The 25905-nt window shown below is 48.5% G+C and overlaps 1 protein-coding gene across 1 annotated transcript; it reads left to right on the forward strand.

The window, feature by feature from the left end:
* Window positions 1-1621: 1621 nt before the first annotated feature.
* On the forward strand, window positions 1622-11265 carry LOC308547972 (histone-lysine N-methyltransferase PRDM7-like; the record flags this gene model as incomplete). Its single annotated transcript, XM_081118993.1, is given in 12 exon segments — window positions 1622-1690; window positions 1995-2118; window positions 2385-2492; window positions 4559-4608; window positions 6194-6350; window positions 6964-7065; window positions 7271-7542; window positions 7957-8024; window positions 9132-9272; window positions 9274-9325; window positions 11020-11094; window positions 11098-11265. Coding segments are annotated over 12 exon segments (1386 nt in total).
* Between the last annotated feature and the right edge of the window lie 14640 nt (window positions 11266-25905).

Raw genomic sequence — 25905 nt, forward strand, 5'->3', positions numbered from 1 at the left:
GTCTGGGGAGGATGTGCTGACAGTCCCCCGGGTGCAGCGCAGCCTCACCACACACGACCTGGGTACTGTTCATCCTGAAAGGAGGCTGACGAGGAAGGGCGCCCACGGGCCCAGGAGAAAGTCCGCGGCCTGAGCACAGTCTGGCGGCAGGAAGGCCCGGTCCGCCCTCAGGACCTGCGGGCGCTCGGCTCTCCCAGCTCCTGCGGCGCCGGCGCCTCACCGCCGCGGGGGAAACTAGCCAGAGAAACCGCCCGCCGCCGAAGGCTTCTTGACAGGCACTCGCAGGCCCCAGAGCAGCCAATCACCGCGCGGTGGGGCGGGTCCTTCCACAGGATGCGAAGACCCGCCCGCCAGACGCGAGCCCAAGATCCTGACCATGACTGACGGACGGGCTCCATGCTATGCCCCGCCCTTTCAACTTCTTCTGACCACCCATTGGCCCATAGGGCCCTGCGATCACAGCACTGATTGGTGGCTTTGCCTGACGCCTCTATAAGGCGGGAACCTAGCCCCGGGCGGCCTCACTCCTCCTGAGGGCAGGTAGCGCGAGGGGCTCAGAGAGGGCGGTCAGCCAGGGTGGGCAGCGCAGCAGGAAAGCCGGGACACTGACAGGAAAATGGGGACCTTGCTATACGAAACCCTTAGCCCGAGGCCTTCGAATTCCAGCCCAAGACCCTAGATGCATCTCCTCCTGAGATGCTCCAAGTCCTCTCAGCATTGAAGGACCCCAAGTCTCCTCACCCAGATAAACACTAAACCCCCCAATGCTCACATCCCCAGACACCCTGAAAACCCCATTCCCCTCAGCCGGGGTCACTCTAAATACAGCCCAGAAAGACCAAATTTCCCACAACTCAAACCCTAAATGCCCCCATCCTGGGAACTCAATGTCAGGAAGCCTGAAACCCCTTAATGAGAGACCCCAAATCTCCTCACCCTCAGAGGTCCCAAATCCTGTCACCCCAAACATTCTAAATGTCCTTGACCAGAAAAACCCAGATCTTGTCCCAAGTCTCCTCAGGCTGAGAAGTGTCTGCCCCTTGAAGACTGCCCCTCGTTATGAGCAGGTTTTTCCAGAATGTCCAGATTGAACAGCCCCTCTTAGCTGTCAGAGTGCCTCCAGCCTCGACCCTCAGGGCCCCCAGACCCCCAGCCTTCCCCTCAGGGACCCTCAGGACCCCACGGTCGCGCTCCCAGGCCCCTCACATACCCCGCCGCAACCCCCCAGGACCCTCAGACGCCCCTGCTGAGCCCCTCAGGGCCCTCACACACCCCTGACCCGCCTCTCCAGGCCCCTCACACACCCCTAACCCCCGTCCCCAGGGCCCCTCAGACGCCCCTGCTGAGCCCCCCAGGGCCCCTCAGACGCCCCGGCTGAGCCCCCCAGGGCCCCTCAGACGCCCCTGCGGCAGTGAGGCGGGAGCTGCGGGAGCGAGTCTGCTTCCACCGGCGGGTCTGCATGGCCGCGTCCCCGTCCCAGCCGTGCCCTGGTCGCAGCTGGGTCCCACGTCTTCCCCTCTGGACGCCCTGCCCGACGGGGACACGGGCTGTCACCCTCTCAGCACCTTCTCGTTCCACAGGCACCTTGGCCTCAGGCTCAGGGACTCGGGGTGGCAGCACCATGAACCCCGACAGGTGCTCGCAGGGGAGCCCTGAGGAAGAAGCGGGGAGAGCGGGGTGGAAACCCAAGGTGAGAGCTGGGGGTCCGCGGGGAGCCGGGGAACAGGGCTGGCTGTCCCTCTCTGCGCATGGGCAGCGTGGAGGCCGGGAGAGCCCCACAGGGGTCAGGGCCGGGTCAGGTCACGGCGGGGGCACGAGCGCCAGAGCGGCTCAGGAGCCGGGACGCGACGGGCGGGGCGGGGGACAGAGCGCTTCGTCCCGGCTCCGCAGAGGCCACAGAGGCCTGGCTGCTCCCCGCGTGAGGCGGAGCGAAGGCCCCGCTGCGAGTTCTCCCGCAGGAGTGAGTTGTCCACGGAATCTATTATCGTCTCCAGGCCAGAGACGCCTTCAAAGACATTTCCTTCTACTTCCCCCGGGAAGAGTGGGCAGAGATGGGAGACTGGGAGAGAGCGCGGTACAGGAACGTGAAGAGGAACTACGAGATGCTCCTCAGCCTAGGTGACCACGGTGCTGGGCCGGGGGACCCGGGACACTGCGCACGGGGCTCTCTCTCCTCAGGCGCTCTGCCTGCAGCGCCCTCCTGGGTGGGCACCAGTCCCGGGAATGCTGCTCCTCTGTGTCAGTGCAGAGCTCTCAGCACCTTGTTCTGGACTCTCCCCCCCCCCTCCCCTCCCCCCCCATCCCATCCAGTGGCACCGGCTTGTTGGTGTTTGTTCCTCCTTCAACCTCTTCACTTTCAGGACCAAGATTTTGTTTCCTTCCAGGTCTCAGAGCCCCTCGACCAGCTTTCATGTGTCACCGCAGGCAGGCCACCAAACCCCAGGTGGAGGACACTGAGGACTCTGATGAGGAGTGGACCCCGAGGCAGCAAGGTGAGGGGCCTGGAGAACTCAGAGGTGCCCTCCCGGAATGGACCTGGGTTTAGGTCAGGCTGCATCTCAGGAGTTACCAAGGGAACTGTGTTTGCTTGTTCAGCAAACAAGCAAGATGCAGAACTGTGTTATACAGTAAGGGGCTATTCATATAAACTCTTTCAAGTATAAAAGAATTATATATTTTTATTGTTGGCACTATTACAGAGGCCCCCATTCCCATATATATTGATATATATATATATATATATATTGAAAGCACACCCACGCCTTTCTGCCCCCCCCTTCTTCCCCCACAGCGTACATCTCCTAAACGCTAAAGGACCTCAGGGGATTTGCAGCTAGGGAGCAATGAGCATCAGCAGTTTGTTCCTGGATAACCCCCTGAACCTGTCTCCAAGGCCCTTTTTCTGTGAATTTACAATGATCAAAGCAGCCCGGCCTAGGCTGATTTCTTTGCTATAACAATGAGCCAAGGCAGCCCAGACTAGGCTCTCCTGCTGCTTCTTCTGTCCTAAGCCCTTCCTTGTTTCACTGTGCCCATCTTTAATAAACGTACTCTCAAAATAAAAATAAATACATAGCCCTGGCTGGGTGGACCAAACAGTTGGAGCATCCTCCCCTACACCAAAAAGATTGCAGGTTCGATTCTGGGTCAGGGCACATACCTAGGTTTTGGGTTTGATCCCCAATAGGGGTGCATACTGATCAATGTCTCTCTCTCTCATCAATGTTTCTCTCTCCCCCCTCCTTCCTCTCGCTCTAAAATAAATAAAAACATATCCTTGGTTGAAGATTAAAAAACAATAATAATAGCCCTGACCAGTGTTGCTCAGTGGTTAGAGCATCAGCCCATGGACTGAAGGGTCCCAGGTTCGATTCCAGCCAAGAGCAGGTACCTTGCTTCCAGGCTCAATCCCTGGCCCCAGTCCGGGTGCATGCAGGAGACAACAAATCAATGTGTCCCTCTCACATAGATGTTTCTCTCTCTCTCTTTCTCTCTCTCTCTCTCTCTCCTTTCCACTCTTTCTGAAAAGCAATAGAAAAAATATCCCCAGGTGAGGATTAAAAAGACAACAACAATAATAATAGACACAGCGTGGAAGTGCAAGAGGGTATAGGGGGGATAAATGGTGATGGAAAAAATAAAAGAAAGAAAGAAGGATAAATAAATATATATTTATAGATAATTAATAAGCATTAACTATATATAAAATACAAAAGTGAGTAAGAACTAACTAATTCAGAATAGCTGTCATCACAGAGGAGGAAGGTCTGGCAGGTGAGCGGTGCTCTAAGACCTGGCTGCCTGTTGGCTTGCATAGGGACATGTGAGAAAAATTATTAATCATGGTGATTAAGGGGGTTGGGCTGTGGGCCAGGGTAGAGAGTAGTTCATCATTTAATCAGGTCCTGATGTCTGCCATGGCGTCATTCTGTCAACTTTCATGAAAGTGTGGTCAGTAGGGTCGTCCCACTTTCATGGGTCTGGGGTTTAAACACAGCTGAAATCAAGATGTTATCTCTAACTTACCCAAAACTCTGTGTCTATGGCCAACAGACCTGAGTCTTTGTTCCTAAGACTGTGTGATGCTTACCAGAATCTAATGATTAAGAAAGGGGGTGGACAGCCAGTACATGCAAAGGTGGAAGGGCAAGAAAGGAAGGAGGCAAAGTAGTCACGGTGCCATTGGACTGGACAAGGCCAGTGTGAATCAAGAAGACAGAAAGGAGAAACAGAGTTTGTGAATGGTTACGTGGCCTTTATTACATTTCTGTCATGAATAGGCCAATTTTTTACCTAAATGTAATAGATACCTTATAAACATAGGAGGAAGTAGAGATGATGCTTTGTCTTTTTTTTTTTTTTTTTTAACATTCTAAGATAATTGGTTGATGTCCCCAATAGAATCATAGGCCTTAATGAAACCTCAGAAAACATTTTCCAGTTATCCTTGGACTATCCTTGTATTAGTCTCTGATTTAGAATTCTCTGTCTCTAATAAGAATCTCCAGATTTTGGAAAAAATTACCAACCAAAACACTGATTTCTCATCATCTTTTAGTCAAACCTTCTTGGGTGGCCTTCAGAGTGGAACAGAGTAAACACCAGAAGGTGAGTATTTCCCAAATCCTGTTGACAAGAAAATCTTACTCATGGGTGCAATTCAGGTAAGAGTAGGAAAATGCAGAGAGTATCCTAGGAACCGCTGCCTTCCTCTGCTGATCTCCTCAACACAATGTCTCATAGTATCATCTTAATAGTTCATGACAACAGCAACAACAGTAGCTACCACTCATTTTATTTTCACAATGTTTCACAATTTAAGAATTCTACATGAATAAACTCACTTAAACCTTACCCCACTCCTATGAGCTAGGTACTATAACGATCACTGTTTCTGATGAGGAAACTAAGGTTTCAGACATATAGAAATGTTTGATTTTTCTGAGATCGCAGTATCAGTGGTAGTGCAATATAATCCACAGCCTCTTCTCTAAACCACTTACAAGCTCATTAAACCAGTCATAGTTCTATACATTTTACCCTGTCTTATTCATATATCACTACATCATTCATCTGACTGGTGATCCCAAACTCAGCTCTTTTCTGCTATGCTTCAGTGAGAGGTGCACTAAGACCCTCTAACTAACAGAAGCTCACTCATGTATAGACAGTTTGTACAGTGGGTGGTCCCAGATGAAGAAGGGTACAGGATCCCCAGTATCAGAGCCTCCCACTCTAATAAAAGAAAGCATCTCCCATCCCTGAAAAGCTTCAGGCTTGATGACTGAGGAACAACAAATAATAAAGTGACTTAAGGACTTCATATATGTTACACACTATTCAATAGAAACTTATCCATCTGGAACTGATTTCAAATGTCCACTCCTGTAGGAGGAAGTACCAGTTTCTTTCTCTGAGCTCTAATTAGGCCACTCTCATCTTGTTTGGAACCATTTGTTCAGCCTGCCTGTCTCTGCATTGTGAGCTCTTTGAGACGCTGATTCTTCTAAGAAGTTCCAGGCTCAGCTCAGGGTCCCTGAGGGTCCCCGGAATGTTTGCTGAATGAATGATTTCATATTTACAAATTAAACTAGAGGAAGGTCAATGAATACTAAAGATAATTAATGTGCAATTTCAAATATGGAGATGGCTGAGGGGTAAACTGATAACAGGACTGTAATCTCAGTCATAATTTATTAGATAGCTCACAAAACACTTTGGTGTGGACATAATTATATTTCATGTTCACTATAACATTAAGAATGAGCATGTTATAGATCAGGAAACTGAAGAGAACTAGCTAGTGATACAACCTTACTCAAACATAATTGATGGCAGCAAGCTAATCTAATCACAAATATTCTTTCCAAGATATAGCAATTTGCAAATTTCAACACCACTTTCTTTATTGTTTAGATATGTTTCTGCCAACTATTTCTTTTTTCTCTCCCCAATACCCCTCACTTTCACTATTGTAGAGAAAGCTGAAAGGAAAGAGCCTTAAGGCATGGGTTCCAATCTTGGATTCACTACCCACAATGGCCCTTTCTTTTCCCTCTAATATTCATACTCCCCAGGTATTTCCAAGGGTTGTTGAAGTATTGATTAAAGTCATGCATGTAAAATATATCATAAGTCCTAAAGAATTAAAGAAATGAATGTTGTCTTTTAACGTGTGACTTTTACATTGAAGCCAATGTCCAGGGCACCATTAAGTAATGATTCCAGTTTGAAGGAATTGTCAGGAACAGCAAATCTGCTGACCGCAAGTGGTTCAGAGCTGGCCCAGAAACCAGTGTCCCCTCCTGGAGAAGCAAGTACCTCTGGACAGCACTCTAGACCAAAATTGGGTAAGAGACAATAATTTGAAGGTTTCAGTCCCACTAAGTCCTCTAGAAAGGCTGGTAAGTATGGCTTATGTATGTGGGGTAGACTGCAGAGGCCTGGATTGAAGCTGGACTAAGCTGAGACAGAAGGTAGCACTGGAACTTTGGGCAAATCTTATAAACTCTGAGCTCCTGAATGCTCATGTGTAAAGGGAACATAAGGATACATAACTCATATATTGTTTGAGAGCATTACATTATATTTAAAGTAACTGACACATGCAAGTTCTCCAATAAATCCGTCTGTGATAATAGCAACCATACTTTCTTGGTGTTGTACGCCCAAGCCTTTACTCAGTACCTAACACATAATGTGCCCTCAATAAATATTTTATGAATGAGTAAAGACTGGGAAAAATTTTCCCTGCTAATGGGAAAATCTAGAAACTAAAATTGAATCGGTCTTCAGTAGTCTTTGTGGAGTCTTAGTCTCTCTTAGTTAACAGAGGAAAATGCCAGAGTATATAGAAGAACAGGTAATAATTTAATGGGAGGAGATTTTGTGTGTTTTCTGACAAAACAGGGACCAGCACTCCACACCCCACCACCCTCTCTCACCTGCTCTTCTCCAACTTAGAACTCAGGAGGAAGGGGATGGAAGTGCAGATGTACAGCCTACGAGAAAGAAAGGGCCATGTGTACCAAGAGGTCAGCGAACCCCAGGACGACGACTACCTCTGTAAGTGACCCTCACCAAGAAGCATGTTATATCTTGATACAATAATTTCATCTGGTCATTGGGTGCCCAAATCATTCCCTTCCTCTAGTGACCTGGAGTACAGGATTGAGGCTCAATTCTGTGAGTGCCTGGGTTCTCTCTGAAGCTCTTTATGTCCGGGAACATTCACTACACCTTTCCTGATCCCTGTTCCTCTTGCCTCCAGATTGTGAGAAGTGTCAGAACTTCTTCATTGACAGCTGTGCTGTGCATGGGCCCCCTATATTTGTAAAAGACAGTGCAGTGGACAAGGGGCACCCCAACCGCTCAACCCTCACTCTGCCCCCTGGGTTGAAAATCAGACTGTCAGGCATCCCTGAGGCTGGGTTTGGAGTGTGGAACGAGGAATCGGATCTGCCGGTGGGTCTGCACTTTGGCCCTTATGAGGGCCAGATCACAGAAGATGAAGATGCAGCCAACAGCGGATACTCCTGGCTGGTGAGAAGTGTTTACCTCTTCCTCTGTCCTCTGGCTTCACATATCCCTCCTGTGTGGGACCCCACCTTCTACATGCTAGATCATGGGTGGGCATAATATGGTTAGCTCTGTGTACTGAGTGGAGTTTGTATGAACAGGGAGCTCCTGTTTAAGGATCAGATGGTGAGTGGGAGCGAGGTGGTACAGACACAAAGGAGTGGCTCCTCCCTGTGAGACTCCTGCTCTGAGTGGACAAATGGACTCAGACATGTAGATGATTAGTCAGAAAAATATCGTGTGGTCACCATCAACAGTTGAATCCCCAGGCAGGCTGAAAGAGCTTTGATGACAGTAGAGTAAAATAATTCTTCTATTACCTCTCCACCAAAAAAAAAAAAAAAAAAAAAGCCTTTAACTTCTTTTCATGAAATGCAGATCACCAAAGGGAGAAACTGCTATGAGTATGTGGATGGAAAGGATAAATCCTGGGCCAACTGGATGAGGTAAGGTCAATAGGTTTCCAGGTGCCAGAGAGGACACTCATCCCTCACAAGCCCATATGTCTTTCCATCTCATCACACCTCCCTCAGTGGTCTCCCTCAGTCCTCTGTTCCTCTTTTTTCTTCATACAGTGTTCTTTCACATCAAGAGACATTTAGAAAATAAAGAGATAAAAGTATAGCACATGTCCTCAAAATACAAATCTCTATGCTAGTCAAAATTTGGGTACTGGGAAAAACCTTGAGGACCCTGGATTACCCTTTAATTTATCTAATGAACATTAATTAAGCACTTACTATGTTCCAGTTTAGACAAAGGAATTCATTGCTTAAACCTATCACACAGCCCATGTCCTTATTGCAGACAGACATGAAAAAATTTATTTTAGAAATATTTAACTGTAATTTTCCTGTTTTTTGAGAGGTACACACTGCCAGCATAGCTTAAACCAAGCATAGCCTAAGCCTGCGAGTGCAGCAAATCATCCCAGCCTCAGTTCTAGAACCGAGTTTTGAAGCCTGCAGAGTTATAATGTCATAGGCCCCTTTTCTGAGGGGCTCTCTTCTATCAGGGGATACAGATTGTAAATAAACTACTATCGTTCTATGTTATTTTTCTAAGACAAGGAGATCTCCGGGTTTCTGTGAGAACCTGGAGGAGGCACGTGAATGGTGCCTTAAATAAAGTGTGGGAAGACAGGAGAAAGGCCTCTCCAGAGGAGATAGACTTGGGGCCGAGTATTGAATGATATGAGCTAATCTAGAAGCAGAGTCCTAGATCAAGCACCAAGTTCTGTGGTATGAAACAGAACCTGATTTAGAGCTTATAGAAGCTAGAGGTCACTGGGTTAAGTCTGGAATCGAGCTTTGGGAAATGGTATTAGGCAGGATGAGCATCGACTGTAAGCAGGACTTGAAGATAGGAATTCACATGACCTTGTGACAGAAGCTCAGACATTGGACAGAAGGTTCCCCAGGAACATTTGGGAGAGTGGATGACATCAGAGTCTGAGGGCCTTAAGCATCAGGTGAGGAGCTGGACATGAATCTAACAAGTGGTGGGAAATCACCACCTGTGGTTTTCTCTCCTTTCATCTGCCTCAATCCCAGGTATGTGAACTGTGCCCGGGATGATGAAGAGCAGAACCTGGTGGCCTTTCAATACCACAGGCAGATTTTCTACCGAACCTGCCAGGTCGTCAGGACAGGCTGTGAGCTGCTGGTCTGGTACGGGGAGGAGTACGGCCAGGAGCTGGGCATCAAGTGGGGCAGCAAGTGGAAGAGAGAGCTCGTGGCAGGGAGAGGTAGGCACACTCTTCTTCAAAATGGAAAGACAGAAAATTCTCCTTAGAAATTTTCATGGTCCAACTCTTAAGTAGAATATATATATATAATGTTTTTATGGATTTCAGGGAGACGATGGATTTCAGGGAGAGGAAGGAAGAGCTAGGAACATTAATGTTGACAGTGATTGATCAGCTGCCTCCTGCACGCCCCCTACTGGGGATCAAGCCCAAAACTCGAGCATGCGCCCTGACTGGGAATCAAACCCTGACAGCCTGGTTCATGGGTCAACACTCAACCACTGAGCCACACCGGCCGGGGCCAATTTGTAAATTTTTAATTTTTGTTCTAATTTTTCTTTTTTTTACATATGTTTTTGTGGATTTCAGAGAGAGTAAGGGAGAGGGGGACAGAGATAGGAACATCAATGCACACCCCCTGCTGGGGTTCGAGCCCGCAACTGAGGTATGTGCCCTTGACCAGAATCGAACCTGAGACCCCTTAGTCCAAGAGCCGATGCTCCAACCACTGAGCAAAACTCAGTGGTTGTTTCTTCTTAATTTCCTCCATATTTCTAAATGAAATGTGTATGTTAATATGTATTCATTACTTCAGTTAATTGTCATGTGAGTTCCTACTCTGTGCCACACAGGGTTCCAGGAGCTGAAAATACAGATTAACATGATGATCGAGTCACTGCTGTTGAGCAGCTGACGGGTGAAAGAGAGAAAGCCAGGCATACATGCGTGCATGTGTACAATATTACACAGTGATTAGTACTTTGCAGAAAACAGATTCAGGACAAGTGCCTGGGGATCAGTGTGAGGGGAGGGTACATGTGGCAGATTGTCAGGAAAAGGTTCTCTCAGGAGATAACATTTACAAAAATCCCTGTGGGCAAAGGTTCCCAGCATAGAGAGCAGCAAGCACAGGTCTTGGTCCCAGTAGAGGGTAAGAATGGAGGTCAGATAGATGCCTACTAGCCTGGAAGTGCAGTGCCTACAATCCAAGCTGAGACACGGGAATTTCCTGAGTGAGGTGGGACAATTGTGCAGTTTTCAGCTGCAGAGTGGCATGTTCTCTGTTTTAAGATTATGTTTTGTTAATTTTGGGAAAATAAACTTCAGTGGGGAATCCCCTCAGAGATCACTTCATCTCCAAGTGAGAGAAGGTGCCAGACTGGCTGGAGAGGGATGGGAGCCAAGCATGTAAGAAGTACGGTTGGGGAAATATTTCTAAACAGGACTTCCTATTGTATTTGAAATGGGCTAACACTGAATGGAATCAAGCATGAATACTTGGTGTGAGGCTTGAGGAAGGATATATTTTCATTTTATGATTTGTGGAAACTGAGAGAGAAGTGATTTCTAGTTGGGGCCTGTGATTTTTATCTTTAACATGACAGAAGATACATGTATATAAAAAGTCACTGCAGGTCCATCCATAGAAGGAGTGAAATGGCCCCTGATGCTCCCTGAAAGTCCCTACCTAGTCTGGCAATACGTAGAAAAGACCTTTGATATGGGCTTTCTGGATTCCTGAAGAAGATGCAGTGCATAAAAATGAAAAGTAGATTATGAAAGAACCCTTTGTGGGAGACTGAGCTTGCATTGTCAGCACAATAAGAATGATTTGTGGGATGGGTCCTATCAGGAGACAAAGCCCAGGCAACCTTGTCAATACTTGCCCTGACTAAAACTTACTCTTTCAGCAGAACCAAAGCCAGAGATTCACCCATGTCCCTCCTGCTCTATGGCCTTCTCCAGTCAGACATTCCTCAGCCAACATGTGAAATGCAATCACCCCTCTGAGATTCTGCCAAGAACATCTTCAAGAAAACACCTCCAATCAGAGGAACCCTGCCCAGAGGATCAGAATCAGCAGCAGCAACATACAGATACACAGAGCTGGAATGACAAAGCTGAAGGTCAAGAGGTCAAAGGAAGGTCCAAATCTTTGATAAAAAGGATCAAGCAAAGGAGAATTTCAAGGGCCTCTTTCCAACCTCCCAACAGACAAATGGGGAGCTCTAGTGAGCATGAGAGAATAATGGAGGAAGAGCCCAGCAGAGGCAAGAAAGTGAATCCAGAAGACACAGGCAAATTATCTGTGGGAGTAGGAATGTCAGGAATTGTAACAATCAGGTATGGAGGGTGTGGTCAAGGCTGTGAGGATGGGTCTCATCTCATCAGGCACCAGAGGACACATTCAGGGGAGAAGCCCTATGTTTGCAGGGAGTGTGGGCGAGGCTTTGCATGTAAGTCCTATCTCATCAAACACCAGAGGACACACTCAGGGGAGAAGCCCTATGTTTGCAGGGTGTGTGGGCGAGGCTTTGCATGTAAGTCCTATCTCATCAAACACCAGAGGACACACTCAGAGGAGAAGTCCTATGTTTGCAGGGTGTGTGGGCGAGGCTTTGCACAGATGTCACATCTCATCATACACCAGACGACACACTCAGGGGAGAAGCCCTATGTTTGCAGGGAGTGTGGGCGAGGCTTTGCACAGAAGTCAGCTCTCAACAGACACCAGAGGACACACTCAGGGGAGAAGCCCTATGTTTGCAGGGAGTGTGGGCGAGGCTTTGCACAGAAGTCAACTCTCAACAGACACCAGAGGACACACTCAGGGGAGAAGCCCTATGTTTGCAGGGTGTGTGGGCGAGGCTTTGCACAGAAGTCAACTCTCAACAGACACCAGAGGACACACTCAGGGGAGAAGCCCTATGTTTGCAGGGAGTGTGGGCGAGGTTTTGCACGGACGTCACAGCTCATCATACACCAGAGGACACACTCAGGGGAGAAGCCCTATGTTTGCAGGGAGTGTGGGCGAGGCTTTGCACAGAAGTCAACTCTCAACAGACACCAGAGGACACACTCAGGGGAGAAGCCCTATGTTTGCAGGGAGGGTGAGTGAGTCATTAGCATTAAATCACGTCTCAGCAGCTATAGGACAAATGTAGCCACCACACACTTTATACCACAGCTCTGAGGAAACTTCAGAGGAAGTCTCCTGGCCCCTTACCCTCCCCGAGTGCAATCAGTACGGAAGTAACTGGTTAAACAAATCCGCCACTTTCATGACAAGAGATGAGACAGACAAACAGTTCCTTAAGTGCTACAGGGAGGTCAACACCAAGCTCCTCCACAGTTGTCTGGGTTTTTTTGCCTCCTGTTTTAATAAATTTTGTATCCATATAAATCTGAAGCCCACGTACTTCATTCCCCTCTTATCACTGAAAGCAGAGAGTTCCAGGAGGGCCACAGAGAACTTGTACTCGCAGCCACAGAAACTTGACCCCTGAAAGGCGTCACTCTGGAGTCAACCTAGTTAGGTTACTGCCCAGAGAGAGGGATTTGAGACAGACTCACCAGGGAAGGGAATTCCCTGGACTCCTGGGAAGCGGGGCCTTTTTTCCTACTAGGTTCCCCACCCCCTCCCGTGACTTCTCTTGGCTCTCCTACTGGTTTCCTTCAACCTCCGTAGCCTCAGAGGTGAAAGTCAGGGAGGGACCGGGGTGTGTGCATGTAGTTGTGCCTGGCTCAGCCTGGGCACCTGGTCTCCCTCACACTCTCCTTGCTGCTCCTTTAGGGCCAGCATCTCGTGATACATAGCATGTGGACTCCAAATCAGTCCACAGTGGGTTTGAGTCTCAATTCTCCCCTTACCAGGTGTGTGACCTAAGGCAAGATTCTCAACTTCTCTGTGCCTGTTTTCTAATCTATAAAATCAGAACCCCAGCCTTTTGGGTGAACATTCAAAGTTGAGTCAGCACAGGCAGAATCTGGCAGAGGATGCCTGAGAACACAGGTTTCTCCCTGAAGAGCTTTCAGTGCCCACATCGCCCAGGTCTTTAGTGGTGGACAAGGCGAGATAGAGAGAGGATGGGGCCTGGGACCCAAATTCAGCGGCTGAGCACACACTACTTTCTCCGCTTGGACTCAGCTGCCCTAAGATAAGGAGGCATGAGGTCAGGGATGCACCTCCCTACAGATCACCTCCCTCCCACTGAGCGTGGGCAGTCTCAGGACCTACCTCAACCCAGGCCAGTGGCACTGAAAATGGCTATGAAACAAGACCGTCCCCCACCCCTTACTGAGAGCTGACTGCGTGCACCTCATCTGCGCACGGTGCTTGTGAAGCCCACCACACAGCAGCTTCTGCAGTGGACTCACCTGGTACGTGGGCCAGTGTGATTTGACACCACTGACACCATCCCTAAATTCTTTTTTTTTTCTTTTAAAATATGTCCTTATTGATTTCAGAGAGAGGAAAGGAGAGGGAAAGAGAGATAGAAACATCAATGATGAGAGAGTCATTGATGGGCTGCCTCCTGCATGCTCCTGGCTGGGGATGGAGCCCACAACCTGGACATGTGCCCTGACCCGGAATTGAACCCCAACCGCCTGGATCCTAAGTCGATACTCAACCGCTGAGCCATTCCCAGCCTGGCTCTAAATTCTTAATTACCATATCGTTAATCTTTGTTAAGTGAAGCCTGATGGGACAATGGACATGCTATGAGCAGAGCAGATATGCAATGTTGGTCATTCCTGGGCCAACCATTCACAGCTAATGTCCACAGTGGCCCAGGAGCACAGAATTCCCGTGGACCCAATGGGTGGGAGTCCGGTGAGATTCCAGGGAGAACAGGGTAAACATCTCTGGGGAAACGAGGGTGCTGACAGCTCCCAGAGACCCCACTTTTCTTAGAACCAGAATGGACTTCAGTACAGAGAGAAGACAAACAGTGAGGGACCCTGTCATACCTTCTCCTGCCTCAGGGAGACCTAAGTATAACACCGTTCCTGCTGGTGGGTTCATGAGAGGGGGACGCCCAAACTCCATGACCTTTCTGTCCCTCCTCCGATGCCAGACTTGTGAGGAGTCTACATAAACTTTGTGGATTTCAACTATATCCCCCACTTTTTTTCATGCTTTTTTAAAGGAAGGACAGTGCAGATTTAGTTTTGTTTCCCTCCCCTGTGCAGCACCCCCCAACCACCCGGGAGAGAATGCTATAAACTTTCAATATTCCGTGGCTTCTGCAATGGGCCACGGGACAGGGGCAGATCCTGGCACAATGCTGGCCGAGAAGCTGGAACTGCAATAGCGTTGGGAGGGGAACCCACACACTGTCCGTGGTGGTCACCTGCACCCCCAGCAGGACTGACCCTGGGCCTCTCCAAGGAGGATGAGAAATTCAAGACAGGTAGAGACAGGTCTGTTCCCTCTCCCTCCCCTTCAGCAACAGACCACATTCCCGCTGTGGCCAACAGCCTCCAACATGTCCCCAAAATTCCACCTCCTGTCACCTATGCCCCTGTACAGTCAGTCCCTCCCTCACAGAAAAGGGCTGACCTGTGCTGTGAAAATGGCGTGTGGCTCCCAAAGCTAAGTCATAAAAAGGCACTGTTGCTTCAGCCTTGCTCTCACAGCTCACATGGTCTCAGATTACCTTCTGTGGGGAGCTGGGTGTTCACACACCCCTGGTTTTGAAGAGGAGGCTTCCAGGAGTGAGTACAGCCTGACTTCTGCTGGATTCTGAGTCTCTTGTCCCCTGACAGGCAGCTGAGGTCACTGTCCTGTCCTTATGACATCTGGTGGGCTGCCAAGGCCACTCCAACTACACCTGTTGGCTTCCCAGCTCCTCCACCTGACAGTGGGATTGCCTTGAGCAGGACGGGTTGATAGTCTGTGGGCAAAAAGGACATCAGCAGCTGAGGCAACAGGATAGCCTGGCCTGATGCCGCCATCACACACTCCTCTGTGACCCCAGTGGAAGATGCAGGTGTTGCCAGCTCCACCCGGTTTCTGCTCAGCTTGTCTACCACCCAGGTTAGGGGACTGCTGGCTTACTTGGGGACCATAGTAGGGCAGGTGAGGGGTCACTCACCAGAATGGTCAGCCAAAATCCAGAACAGCTGACTGCCCTCCACAGCTGGGGTCAGATAAGCCTTGTCTGAAACTTGGCAAATTTGTCTTGATTCCCTGACCCTGTCCTGTCTGCCCCCCATCTGACACTGGTCCTAATTACCCTGGACAGCGTCTGACCCAGCCTCTGAGAACTGCCCTTGGGGAGGTATGTCATCCACAGACGCTGTCTTCAAAGACCGGACTTCTTAAAACTTATTGAAGAATGCTTTTTTTTAAAAAAAATTTTTTTTAAAGAAACAAGATGGTGTAGGTAACAGCTGTACCTGCCGCCTCCCACAATCACATCAAAATTACAACTAAAATAAAGAACAACTATCACTCAGAACCTCCTGAGATCTGGCTGAACAGAAGCCCTACAACCAGGGAACTGAAGAAGCATCAAGACCGGTAGGAGGGGTGGAGACGCAGGTGGTTCAGGGCTGAATCTTGGAAACGGGGTCACGGGCCCACACCCGGGGCCGCGTGTTAAACCCGAGAGGGAATTTCCGCAGCGCAAGTCTCCCAGAGGAGTGAGGGGTCCCAGCCCCACATCCCGAGGCTCCAGGGCCGGGAAGAGACATCTCCACAACTTGGGGCTGTGAAAACCGGTGGGGACTGTGGCTGAGGGTCTCGGAGGCTGTGCGAGCCCCAGGCAGCTCCTCTTAAAGGGCCCGCGCACGGACTCACTCAGACGCGCTCCCTCTGAGCCCAGCGCTGGGCAGCAGCTTGAAAGAAATGTGGGACACTTGGTGAGGAACTGACTTGCCTGAAATCGGGCGAGAGGTGGAGGGGCAGCTTTCTCCCAGACAGAAGGGGTGGCGGAGGTCATTGCTCCTTTGACGAGCCCTCCCCACACAGAGCTGGCAGGCACCACATTTGAATCACCAGCACCTGACTGACACCTTTGGCCCCGCCCCATGATTCCAGGAGGCCCCGCCCCTCCCCACCTGCAGCTCATCCAGGCCCTTTCCAGTGGATTTCCTGTGCAAGTGGCCTCTTGAGCCTTATGCTTAGGACTTTCCTAAAATCTCTCAAACAAGCAGCAGCATACCCCATACAGCTTGCTAAGGGGCCCCAGGCCTGGCACTAGTGGCAGCCTGCATTGGCTCATAACTTGGCCTCAACTGGACAATGCCAATCCCAGCACAAGTAGCAGCCAACTACAGTTTGCTGTGTAGTTCATGCTGGGTGGCCCTGGGCAGGGCACAGGCAGAGGCTGACTTTGCACCTCCCAGGAGGCCTTAGAGACAGTGCACCCAGTGGTCAGACTCGACCACACTGGATTATAACCCTACCACATCCACGAGTGACACACTCAAGGGGCACACTTGGTGAACACCAAATCTCCACTGAAGTAAATCCTGCTCCATAGGAGTGTCTCCAGCACAGCAGCTCTTTGGCTGTAGTTGCAGTGGGTCCTCACAGCCGATTGGCCAGTGGGTCAGTTCCTCCCAGGGACACCAACAGCAACCAAGGCTCAACTACAACAGGACAGTGCACACAGCCCACACAGGGGAGCACCTAGAAGGCCCAGCTCAGGTGACTGGGGAGGCTGAGCCACTGAACCCTACAGAACACCTACTACACAAAGCCACTCTACAAATTCCAGGAGACATAGGAGCTCTACCTGCTACATAGAAACAAACACCTGGAAGCAGCCAAAATGTGGAGGCAAAGAAACAAAGGAAAGAACAGAAGAAATCTCTAGAAGAGGAACTAAATGAAATAGATCCAAGCAAGCTAACAGATACAGAGTTCAAAATTTTGTTTATAAGGATGCTCAAGCCTATTAATGAGTATTATGAAAACAATTGAGAAAATCGATGACATAATAAAGTACCAATTTGAAATGAAGGCTACATGAACTGAAATGAAGAATAATTTACATGGAATCAACAGTAGAGTAGAGGACGCTGAGAATCAAATCAGCAATTTGGAACATGAGGAAACAAAAAACACCCAACCAGAAGAGCAAAAAGAAAAAAATAATACAGAAATATGAAGATAGTATATGGAGCCTCAGGGGCAACTTCAAGAGGTCCAACATTTGTATTATTGGGGTGCCAGAAGGGGAAGAAAGAGACCAAGAAATTGAAAACCTATTTGAAAAAATGATGACAGAAAACTTCCCCTACCTCGGGAAAGAAATACACTTATAAGTCCAGGAAGCACAGAGGGTCCCAAACAAGAGGAACCCAAAGAGGCCCACAGCAAGACACATCATAATTAAAATGCCAAAGGTTAAAGACAAAGAGAGACTCTTAAAAGCAGCAAGAGAAAAGCAATTAGTTACCTACAAGGGAGCACCCATATGACTGTCAGATGATTTCTCAACAGAAACCTTGCTGGCCAGAAGGGATTGGCAAGAAATATTCAAAGTGATGGAAAACAAGAACCCACAACCAAGATTGCTCTACCCAGCAAAGCTATCATTTAGAATTGAAGGTCAGATAAAAAGCTTCACAGAGAAGAAAAAGCTAAAGGAGTTCATCACCACCAGACCAGCACTACAGGAAATGTTGAAAGGTCTTCTTTAAGAAGAAGCTAATGAACAAAAGAACCTGACAAACGAAATAGATCCAGAGACATTCACGCATGCAAAAGATGACCATATTTCAGAGGGAAGAGGGAAGGGGAGGTGGAAGGTGGGAAGAGATTAACCAAAAAAGATATATGCATATATGCATAACCCATAGACACAATCAATAACGGGGTGAAGGCCTGGGGAGGGGGTGAGAGTGAGATGTAGGGGGTCAATTGGGGAGAAAAATGGGACACCTGTAATACTTTCAACAATAAAGATAAATTTTTAAAAAACAGAGATTGTTCATCTTTACCCAGAGAAAACTCTTGTAACATTTTGAAATTTGCACTAATATGAAGTTGTTGTTTAAAAAAACAAAAAACAATAACTTTGGGAAATAAAGAAAATAAAACCATAATTCCATAATTCAGAGGCTCCACCCCTACACACACACACACACACACACACACACACACACTTTCTCAGCTGCCTCTTTCCGATACAAAGTATCTCAAATACCTTCCCTTCAATTTTCAGTTACATTGTGTCCCACTCCAGGGTTGGGCTGTGGTTTAACCAACCCCCTCTCCTTGGACATGAAAGTTGTTTCCAGAAAGACTTGGCATAGCACGTTTTGGCCCAGTTGTAGTACAGATTAAAATGTGCAGTGTGTGCAATGCATTCAGGGCTCAAGAAAGTTCTCCAGTTTCCTGGATTTAGGGAGAACACGTACATTCCACCTTCAGGCCTTGCAGGATGTCAGTGTCCTCCTTTCAGCCATCTACTCCAGAGGAAGGGGTTTTGAAATCCTTGAGACCATGGTGGGGGGCATTGTTTTCTGGGTAGCAAAGGAGGAACAGTACAGAGTGGTGGCATAGGCATTGTACCAGAGCCTGTCCTCTGTGTCCTAGACTACATCAACAGCTAAATTCACCCACAGCAACACCAATCCGCCCCACCCCACCCCCCGCAATCTTCATCTAACCTTGTATAGCCGAGCTGTGTTCCCTCAGCCTGATCTTGTTCAGCTGGAGCCAGTGCATGTCTCATGAACTGTATTCCCCCAGCCCAAGCAAAACAGGCTGGAACGTGCTGGGGGGGGGGGGGGGCGGAGGGAAACTTGGAATAGAAATCTGGGCAAGTGACCAATAGCTCCTGAATATTCATGATGGATAGAAAGAAAGCGAGTAAGGGAGTGACTGAGGAAAAGCCTAGTCAGAGAACATTTTTTTAAATATTTTTTATTGGTTTTAGAGAGAGAGGAAAGGAGAGGGAGAGAGAAACATGGATCAGCTGCCTCCTGCATGCCCCCTACTGGGGACCGAGCCTGAAACCTGGACAGGTATCCTGACCAGGAATCAAACCAAAGACCTCTAGGTGCACAGGATGACACTCAACCAACTGAGCCATACCAGCAAGGGCGCAGAGAACATTCTTTATTCAAGCAGACACGTGGTACCAGAGAGAAGATTTTTTTATGCAATGAATTTAGGAAAACCTTCAGTCGAACTTCTTCCCTTATTGACCATCAGAGTCCACACCCAAGAAAGGCCCTTTTGAGTGCAATGAATGTGGGAAAGCTTTTACCACAGCTCACTGCAAGCACCTCCTTCCCCCCTGCAGAAAAGCAGCCATTATTTGGAACATGCTAGATTACATGTATGTGGACAAACTCCTTCCTGCAGGGCTTCCTCGGAGCTGGCGATGTGCCCTGCAGTTTCAGTGGGGCGTGGAGGGGATATAAAGGTTGGGTAAAAAATGCAGCATTTCCCAAACATATTTAGAGAATCATTGTTTTAGGAGCATCCAGAGAGCCCTTTTGGAATGCCAGCTGGAGGAGCCATGCCCACCATTGAACCGGCTGTCCACTCAAGACTGCATGTCCACGAGGTCTACCTGGCCCCACCTCCAGCCACCATGAATGCCACAGCTTCACCACATTTTTGTACTTTTTGTTCAGCTCAGCCAGGTCCCTGTGCTTCCCACCAAACCCAATGCTGACATGGGCCTCATGCAGCACATGGAGCATGTCCTCCCACCTGACAGAATAGCAAAATCGGGTGTTGCCTTTCCACAGGGGCACAGCAGACGACACCCAATCTCTTCAATCAGCAGAGCTACAGGGAGGACTGCCTCTCCCCAAGTTTGGCATATTTCACTTCTCGTTGTCCTTGTCTCTTGTGAAATACACAGATTCCTCTTCTTACTTTTTAGACAGTAAAAGGTTTAAATGACGATAAAACTGTCGGTTGGCGTCATACACATGCTCCCCTCCGGACAGGTTGGGAGCTGCGGTGATGGTGGGAAGCTGTACCCGCTGGAAACTGTAACGCAGGTGCAGAGAAGGTTCCAGTTGCCGACAGTGCTCAGGTCTCCCAACCAGGGCAGCTGGAGGTGGGCCACACACCCCATGGTCATCTACTGTCATGACTCTTCCCTTATCTGATTAATAGGACCAAAGGTGGTGTTTAAAACCTGTCTCTCATCTGACTCCAGTTCTACACGGATTGGTGTGAATAACCAAACAGGAGGAGCTGACCAACAACCCTGGGATCCTAAGTGGCCCATGGTGGCCACTCCCTGCAGAGCCCAAAGCTTCGCGTCACCAAAACAGCCCGGGAAGAGTCACCTGCTAAGGTACATGAGGCCCAGCCAGCAGGAAATGCTTGCTTCATGTGTGATCTGAGATCAGGTCTGGGTGTACCTCACCCAGGTTGTCAGGAACCAGCCTGAGAAACGAACAAACCTGAGTTCAAGCGGTGGGAATGAAAGAGACAAAGTTATGGGATCAGGAGGACTGCCCTCTGATGAGGAGCAGCCCCAAATGGCTTCAATGCCTTTATTATATAGTAAGAGACAAACAATTGGTAATGAGGTGAGCATGATACAAAGTAGTTCCTTCAAGGCTGCCTGAACACTCTTTCAGAGTAAAAACCCTGCCTCCTCAAGGGTAATTGTGGGGAGGAGCCAGTCCCTGACTCCAGACCCTCAGGTGGCGTGGACCATGTCCAGACACGTCACTGGCTCCCAACATCTCCCCCTCCTTTACTTTTTCTTTTCTTTTTTTCTTTTTTTACATATATCTTTATTGATTTCAGAGAGAGGAAAGGAGAGGGAGAGAGAGAGATAGAAACGTCAATGATGAGAAGATTATTGATCGGCTGCCTAGCCCACAACCTGGGCATGTGCCCTGACCAGGAATCGAACCCTGATCGCCTGGATCCTAGGTCAATGCTCAACCGCTGAGCCACGCCCGGCCGAGCGTCCTTCTTTACTTTTTAATTTGAGCCAGTGGACTCCTGTCTGCAGCTCTGAGATGCTCCGCATTCTTGCTCAGACACAGGCTGGGAATAAACAGGAATATGAACACTACAGCCAACAACATAACACCAGAATAGAATAATGAGGATAATCTATGCCCAGAGATAATATTAGAAAATTTGTCAAACAGTTCTTTTGCTAAGTCAGCGGGTGAGGTATCCAGAGGAGGAGCAGACTCTATAGCATTTATATCAGCATGTAAGCGGCAACATCAATAGATACATTGTCTTGACTCCATATCCCCATAAGATGGTTTTTAATCCTATCCCACCCCCATTCAGAGTTACTATATGGTTTCTTAGTAACACAAATCCATTGAAACTGAGCATGACACTGCAGCGACATTCTAACCTTCACACTTTGAATTTGATCTCCTATAAGTAACACAGCTTCTTCCAAGGCATTCAACTTATCCTCTAATTTTTATCAATTCTTTCTTGAGCTCCCAAAGCATCAGATACATTTTTTTGCTAACCCATTAACAAAATTCGCTGTATGTATTTCTTGAGTAAGAGCAACTCCAGCAATAGCAGCTGTGGCAATAATAGAAACTAAAGCAGCAATACCGGCTATCAACAGTCCCAAGAATCTTTTAGGGCTCTCCAAAAGTTCATTTAATTCTTGCGATAATTCAAGTCCTTCATTAGTATACCAATGTCCTTGCATCTTAGCCGGAAGCATTACAAATGCAGGTTGGTGCAATACCAACAAATCTAGGTTTGTATTAGCACTAGATACACAGTTTGTAAGGTTACAATTTTCACAATTAATAGTATAATAATCAGCTAATTTCTTAATCAAAACCTTACCTACCAATAATACGTAAGGAGGGACACAGGCTAAACCTCCTTTAACAGAATAGTTCTCATCTGGATGGTTTTCATCTTTATGTCTCACTATGACAATGTCCGTGTTTGCTACTAACTTCCATACATTAGGTTGAACTCGTCTGTGCTCTGTTGTTAGTAGAGTCTCTACAAATCCTCCAGGAGTTTCAGTCAGTTCAAATGTGAATGTCCTGCAGGGTTAGGCTTGGACCAGTCATAAATTGCCAAAGAGGTCCCTTCTATGGGATGTTTCAGGGCCATACCATATCTACATTGTCTCCAGTTTGGATAGTCTTTCATTACATGGGCAGCAATTCCACATGTAGGAACTTTATTTCCTCAAATGAGCACCAACACAGATTGGAAAGATGACAGAAACAATGCACTTTTCTCTAATACTGAATCACTATGTCCAAATATAGGAAAAGGTGAAGACAAATTATTTTGAAAATAATTATCTTTGTTATTAAAGCAAAGTGACCTGAAAAATGCCAACAACAACAACAACAACAAATATATAAACAAAAGAAAGAAACAAAATCCAAACCCAACAAATAGTCTGTAAACAGGAGCATAAACAGGTTCTGTATTCAAAGAGTCTCTGCAGGTTGGAAAGGGAATTCTCACTCTCCCTGAAATGTTACACAAAGACATCTGGGAGATAAAATTTGGTAAAATGAGAAGAGCTTGCTGCTTCTTGGCTTTACCGTTCGCAACTGGCAGATTTCATGCCTGTATTTTAATTTTAAAAATTAAACATCTCTTTCCTCTACTTAGACCATTAGCAAGTTTTCTCACTTGAGGCAAACTTTTAAAAAAACATGTGAGTTGATTGTGTTCAAGGTTTGATTTCTCTGCCTTTTCCTGAACCTGAGGCAATCTGACCTTTAAAAAAAACAGCTGTTTACCAACAAGGTGTGTGCGTTATTTTATACCACATTATTTTCAGCCCAAACCAGTCGATGTTTTCACATGTGGCTTCTATGACTGGAGCCCTGGGGTCTCACATCTCAGAAACACAGATTTGACTCTGCCTGATCTCCGCAAAAAACAGATTTCCTCTATAGTGTGGAAAAGCTGAGCACACAAAGAAGGAAAACAGGATAAACCAGCAGCAGCTCCACGCTCAGGAAAACAAGGCCCTCGAGGTTTGTGTTGCTGGTCCACTCGCATGAAAGAGGAGATAAATCCTTCTGTGCCCAAGGTGTAAACCACAGGTATAGTGTCCACAATAGAAAAGAACACATGAGGCACAAGGCAAAGTGCTTCACACACACACGCACTCACACACACAAACAAGATTCCAATTTTCCAATTTGTTTCACTCCAAGTTGTTACTAAATTTATTTGACTATATTTCTTTTCTTTTCTAGCCAATACTGGTGCAAGAAAAGAATTCGGATTCTCAACCTGCCAATGTGTACTGTAGTGTCTACTCCATTGGGGTTACAGAGAGGCACCACTTCACTGCCTCCAGACTAATGTGCTAGAGGTCTTTTTTTTTTAAAAATACATTGGTGATCACTGTTTCCCTTAAAATATACTTCAAGATATGCAGAAAAAAACATAAAATTTAAAAATGAAAATTAAAAGTGCTCTCAGAGAATCTGAGAAAACAGCACCAAATATATTATTTAAAAAATTAAATATTATTTACAAAAGTATAGATTCACAAGCAACTTTCTTTTATATATATATCCACTTGAAAATCTTTTTATAAAGGGGATGACTCTTTTTCACACACTGACCCATCTTATTTTACTCCTGACTATAAATCAAAATGTTCCTCTTACCCCAATTCTTTTTCTGGCGTGCGCCACTCACATATAGAGGAGTTCCTCACCTTACCTTAAGTTGCGTCTCGAGTACTCAGGTTCCTGTTTGGGCGCCACGTGTCAGGAACCAGCCTGAGAAACGAACAAACCTGAGTTCAAGCGGTGGGAATGAAAGAGACAGTTACGAGATCAAGTTTGCCCTCTGAGAGGAGCAGCCCCAAATGGCTTCAAAGCCTTTATTATATAGTAAGTGACAAACCATTGGTAATGAGGTGAGTGTGGTACAAAGTAGTTCCTTCAAGGCTGTATAAACACTCTTTCAGAGTAAACACCCTGAGCCCAGACCTTGGTATTTCCTTATCTCGGATAGCAAACCTCCTCAAGGGTAATTGTAGGGAGGGTCGAGTCCTTGACTCCAGACCCTGTGGTGACGTGGACCATGTCCACATGCGTCACTGACTCCCAACACCAGGTGTTCACAGATGTGTATCACAGGCAGATGGGAAACATCTTTGCTCCCCAGCAAAACCTTCAGACCAAGTTTAGCCCCTGACCAATCCCGGGAGCTAGCCGCCCCAGGTAGGCTCAGGTAAAGGCCTTCTCCAGCAGGGATCCACTCACCTAAGGGCCAACACAAACCCAAAAACCACGTCCTCACCCAGACACGTCACACCTCCTATGGGGCAATGGCACCCCCAGTCTTCCCACATGGGATCCGGAGCCTGGTCTCAAATGCCACCAGGGCCTGGAATGAACCTATGTCCAGGGGAAGAAAAGAGTACAAGGGGCAGGAGCCAAGTGGAAACCAGTGGAGAGAGGACGCGCAGGGTGGACAGAGAGAGAATTAGCCCCAGGTCTGCCCAGGAGACACCTGCATACATGAGAACGCCGCACATAGGGGCTGCTTCACTAGCCCACACACCATGAAGTCTCTCCCTCTCCCCACTCAGCCAGGCACAGCCTCATCTCAGAGGACAGGACAGGGTGACAAGAAGCACCCAGGGCCCTGGAGGAACAGAGCTGAGAGGTGTGTGGGCAGGAACCCCTCCCACCCAGGCCTACTCTCTAGACGGGAGGCACTTTGGGGCTCCTCTGGGGTCAGCCTTTGCTCTATGCAGGGCCTGAAGCCCAGCTGAAGGGTGAGAGGACCAGAAGAAAGCAGAGCCCCTCTCATGACTGGATGTCCACCCGGCTCCAAGACCCACCTCTGAACACAGGGACAGCTCAATGCAGTGAAGACAGGTGCCAGGAACACGGGTGTTGGGGAGGGGGGGCGAGGTTGCCGCACAGTGAGCCTGGCTTTCTAACGGGCTTCCATTAGGAAATTGGGTTCACTTGGTCCAAAGGGCCCAGGATGCAGTAAAATCACACCTGAGGGTTCATCAAGAATTTTAAAACCATGTATTTGAGAAATTCACTTGAGATAATAAATTACTTGCTGATAAAAGGTAACCGGGGGAAGACGATGAAATGGAAACATTCCGACCAGGGCACGCCCCGCGTGAGAGAGGGCACAGGAACCGCTCCGGGTGCCGCAGCCCCAGCGCCCACGCCCCACCCACTACGGGCCGCTCCTCCTGGGGAAACTCCCGGGGGCAGCCGCGCTCCAGGTGGAGATCGTCGTCCCCGCCTCCGCCGGCCAGCGTCCAAGTGCATCAAGGCCTTGCCCAGTCGTCCCGCCTCCGGCCAGCGTCCAAGTGCGCCAAGGCCTTGTCCAGTCGTCCCCGACTCCGGCCAGCGTCCAAGTGCGCCAAGGCCTTGTCCAGTCGTCCCCGACTCCGGCCAGCGTCCATGTGCATCAAGGCCTTGTCCAGTCGTCCCCGCCTCCACCGGCCAGCGTCCAAGTGCGCCAAGGCCTTGTCCAGTCGTCCCCGCCTCCGGCCAGCGTCCATGTGCATCAAGGCCTTGTCCAGTCATCCCCGCCTCCACCGGCCAGCGTCCATGTGCATCAAGGCCTTGCCCAGTCGTCCCCGCCTCCACCGGCCAGCGTCCAAGTGCATCAAGGCCTTGCCCAGTCGTCCCGCCTCCGGCCAGCGTCCAAGTGCATCAAGGCCTTGCCCAGTCGTCCCCGCCTCCGGCCAGCGTCCAAGTGCGCCAAGGCCTTGTCCAGTCGTCCCGCCTCCGGCCAGCGTCCAAGTGCATCAAGGCCTTGCCCAGTCGTCCCCGCCTCCGGCCAGCGTCCAGGTGCATCAAGGCCTTGTCCAGTCGTCCCCGCCTCCACCGGCCAGCGTCCA

Source organism: Miniopterus schreibersii (genome assembly GCF_964146895.1).
Source record: "Miniopterus schreibersii genome assembly, chromosome: 18".
Classification (NCBI taxonomy): Eukaryota; Metazoa; Chordata; class Mammalia; order Chiroptera; family Miniopteridae; genus Miniopterus; species Miniopterus schreibersii.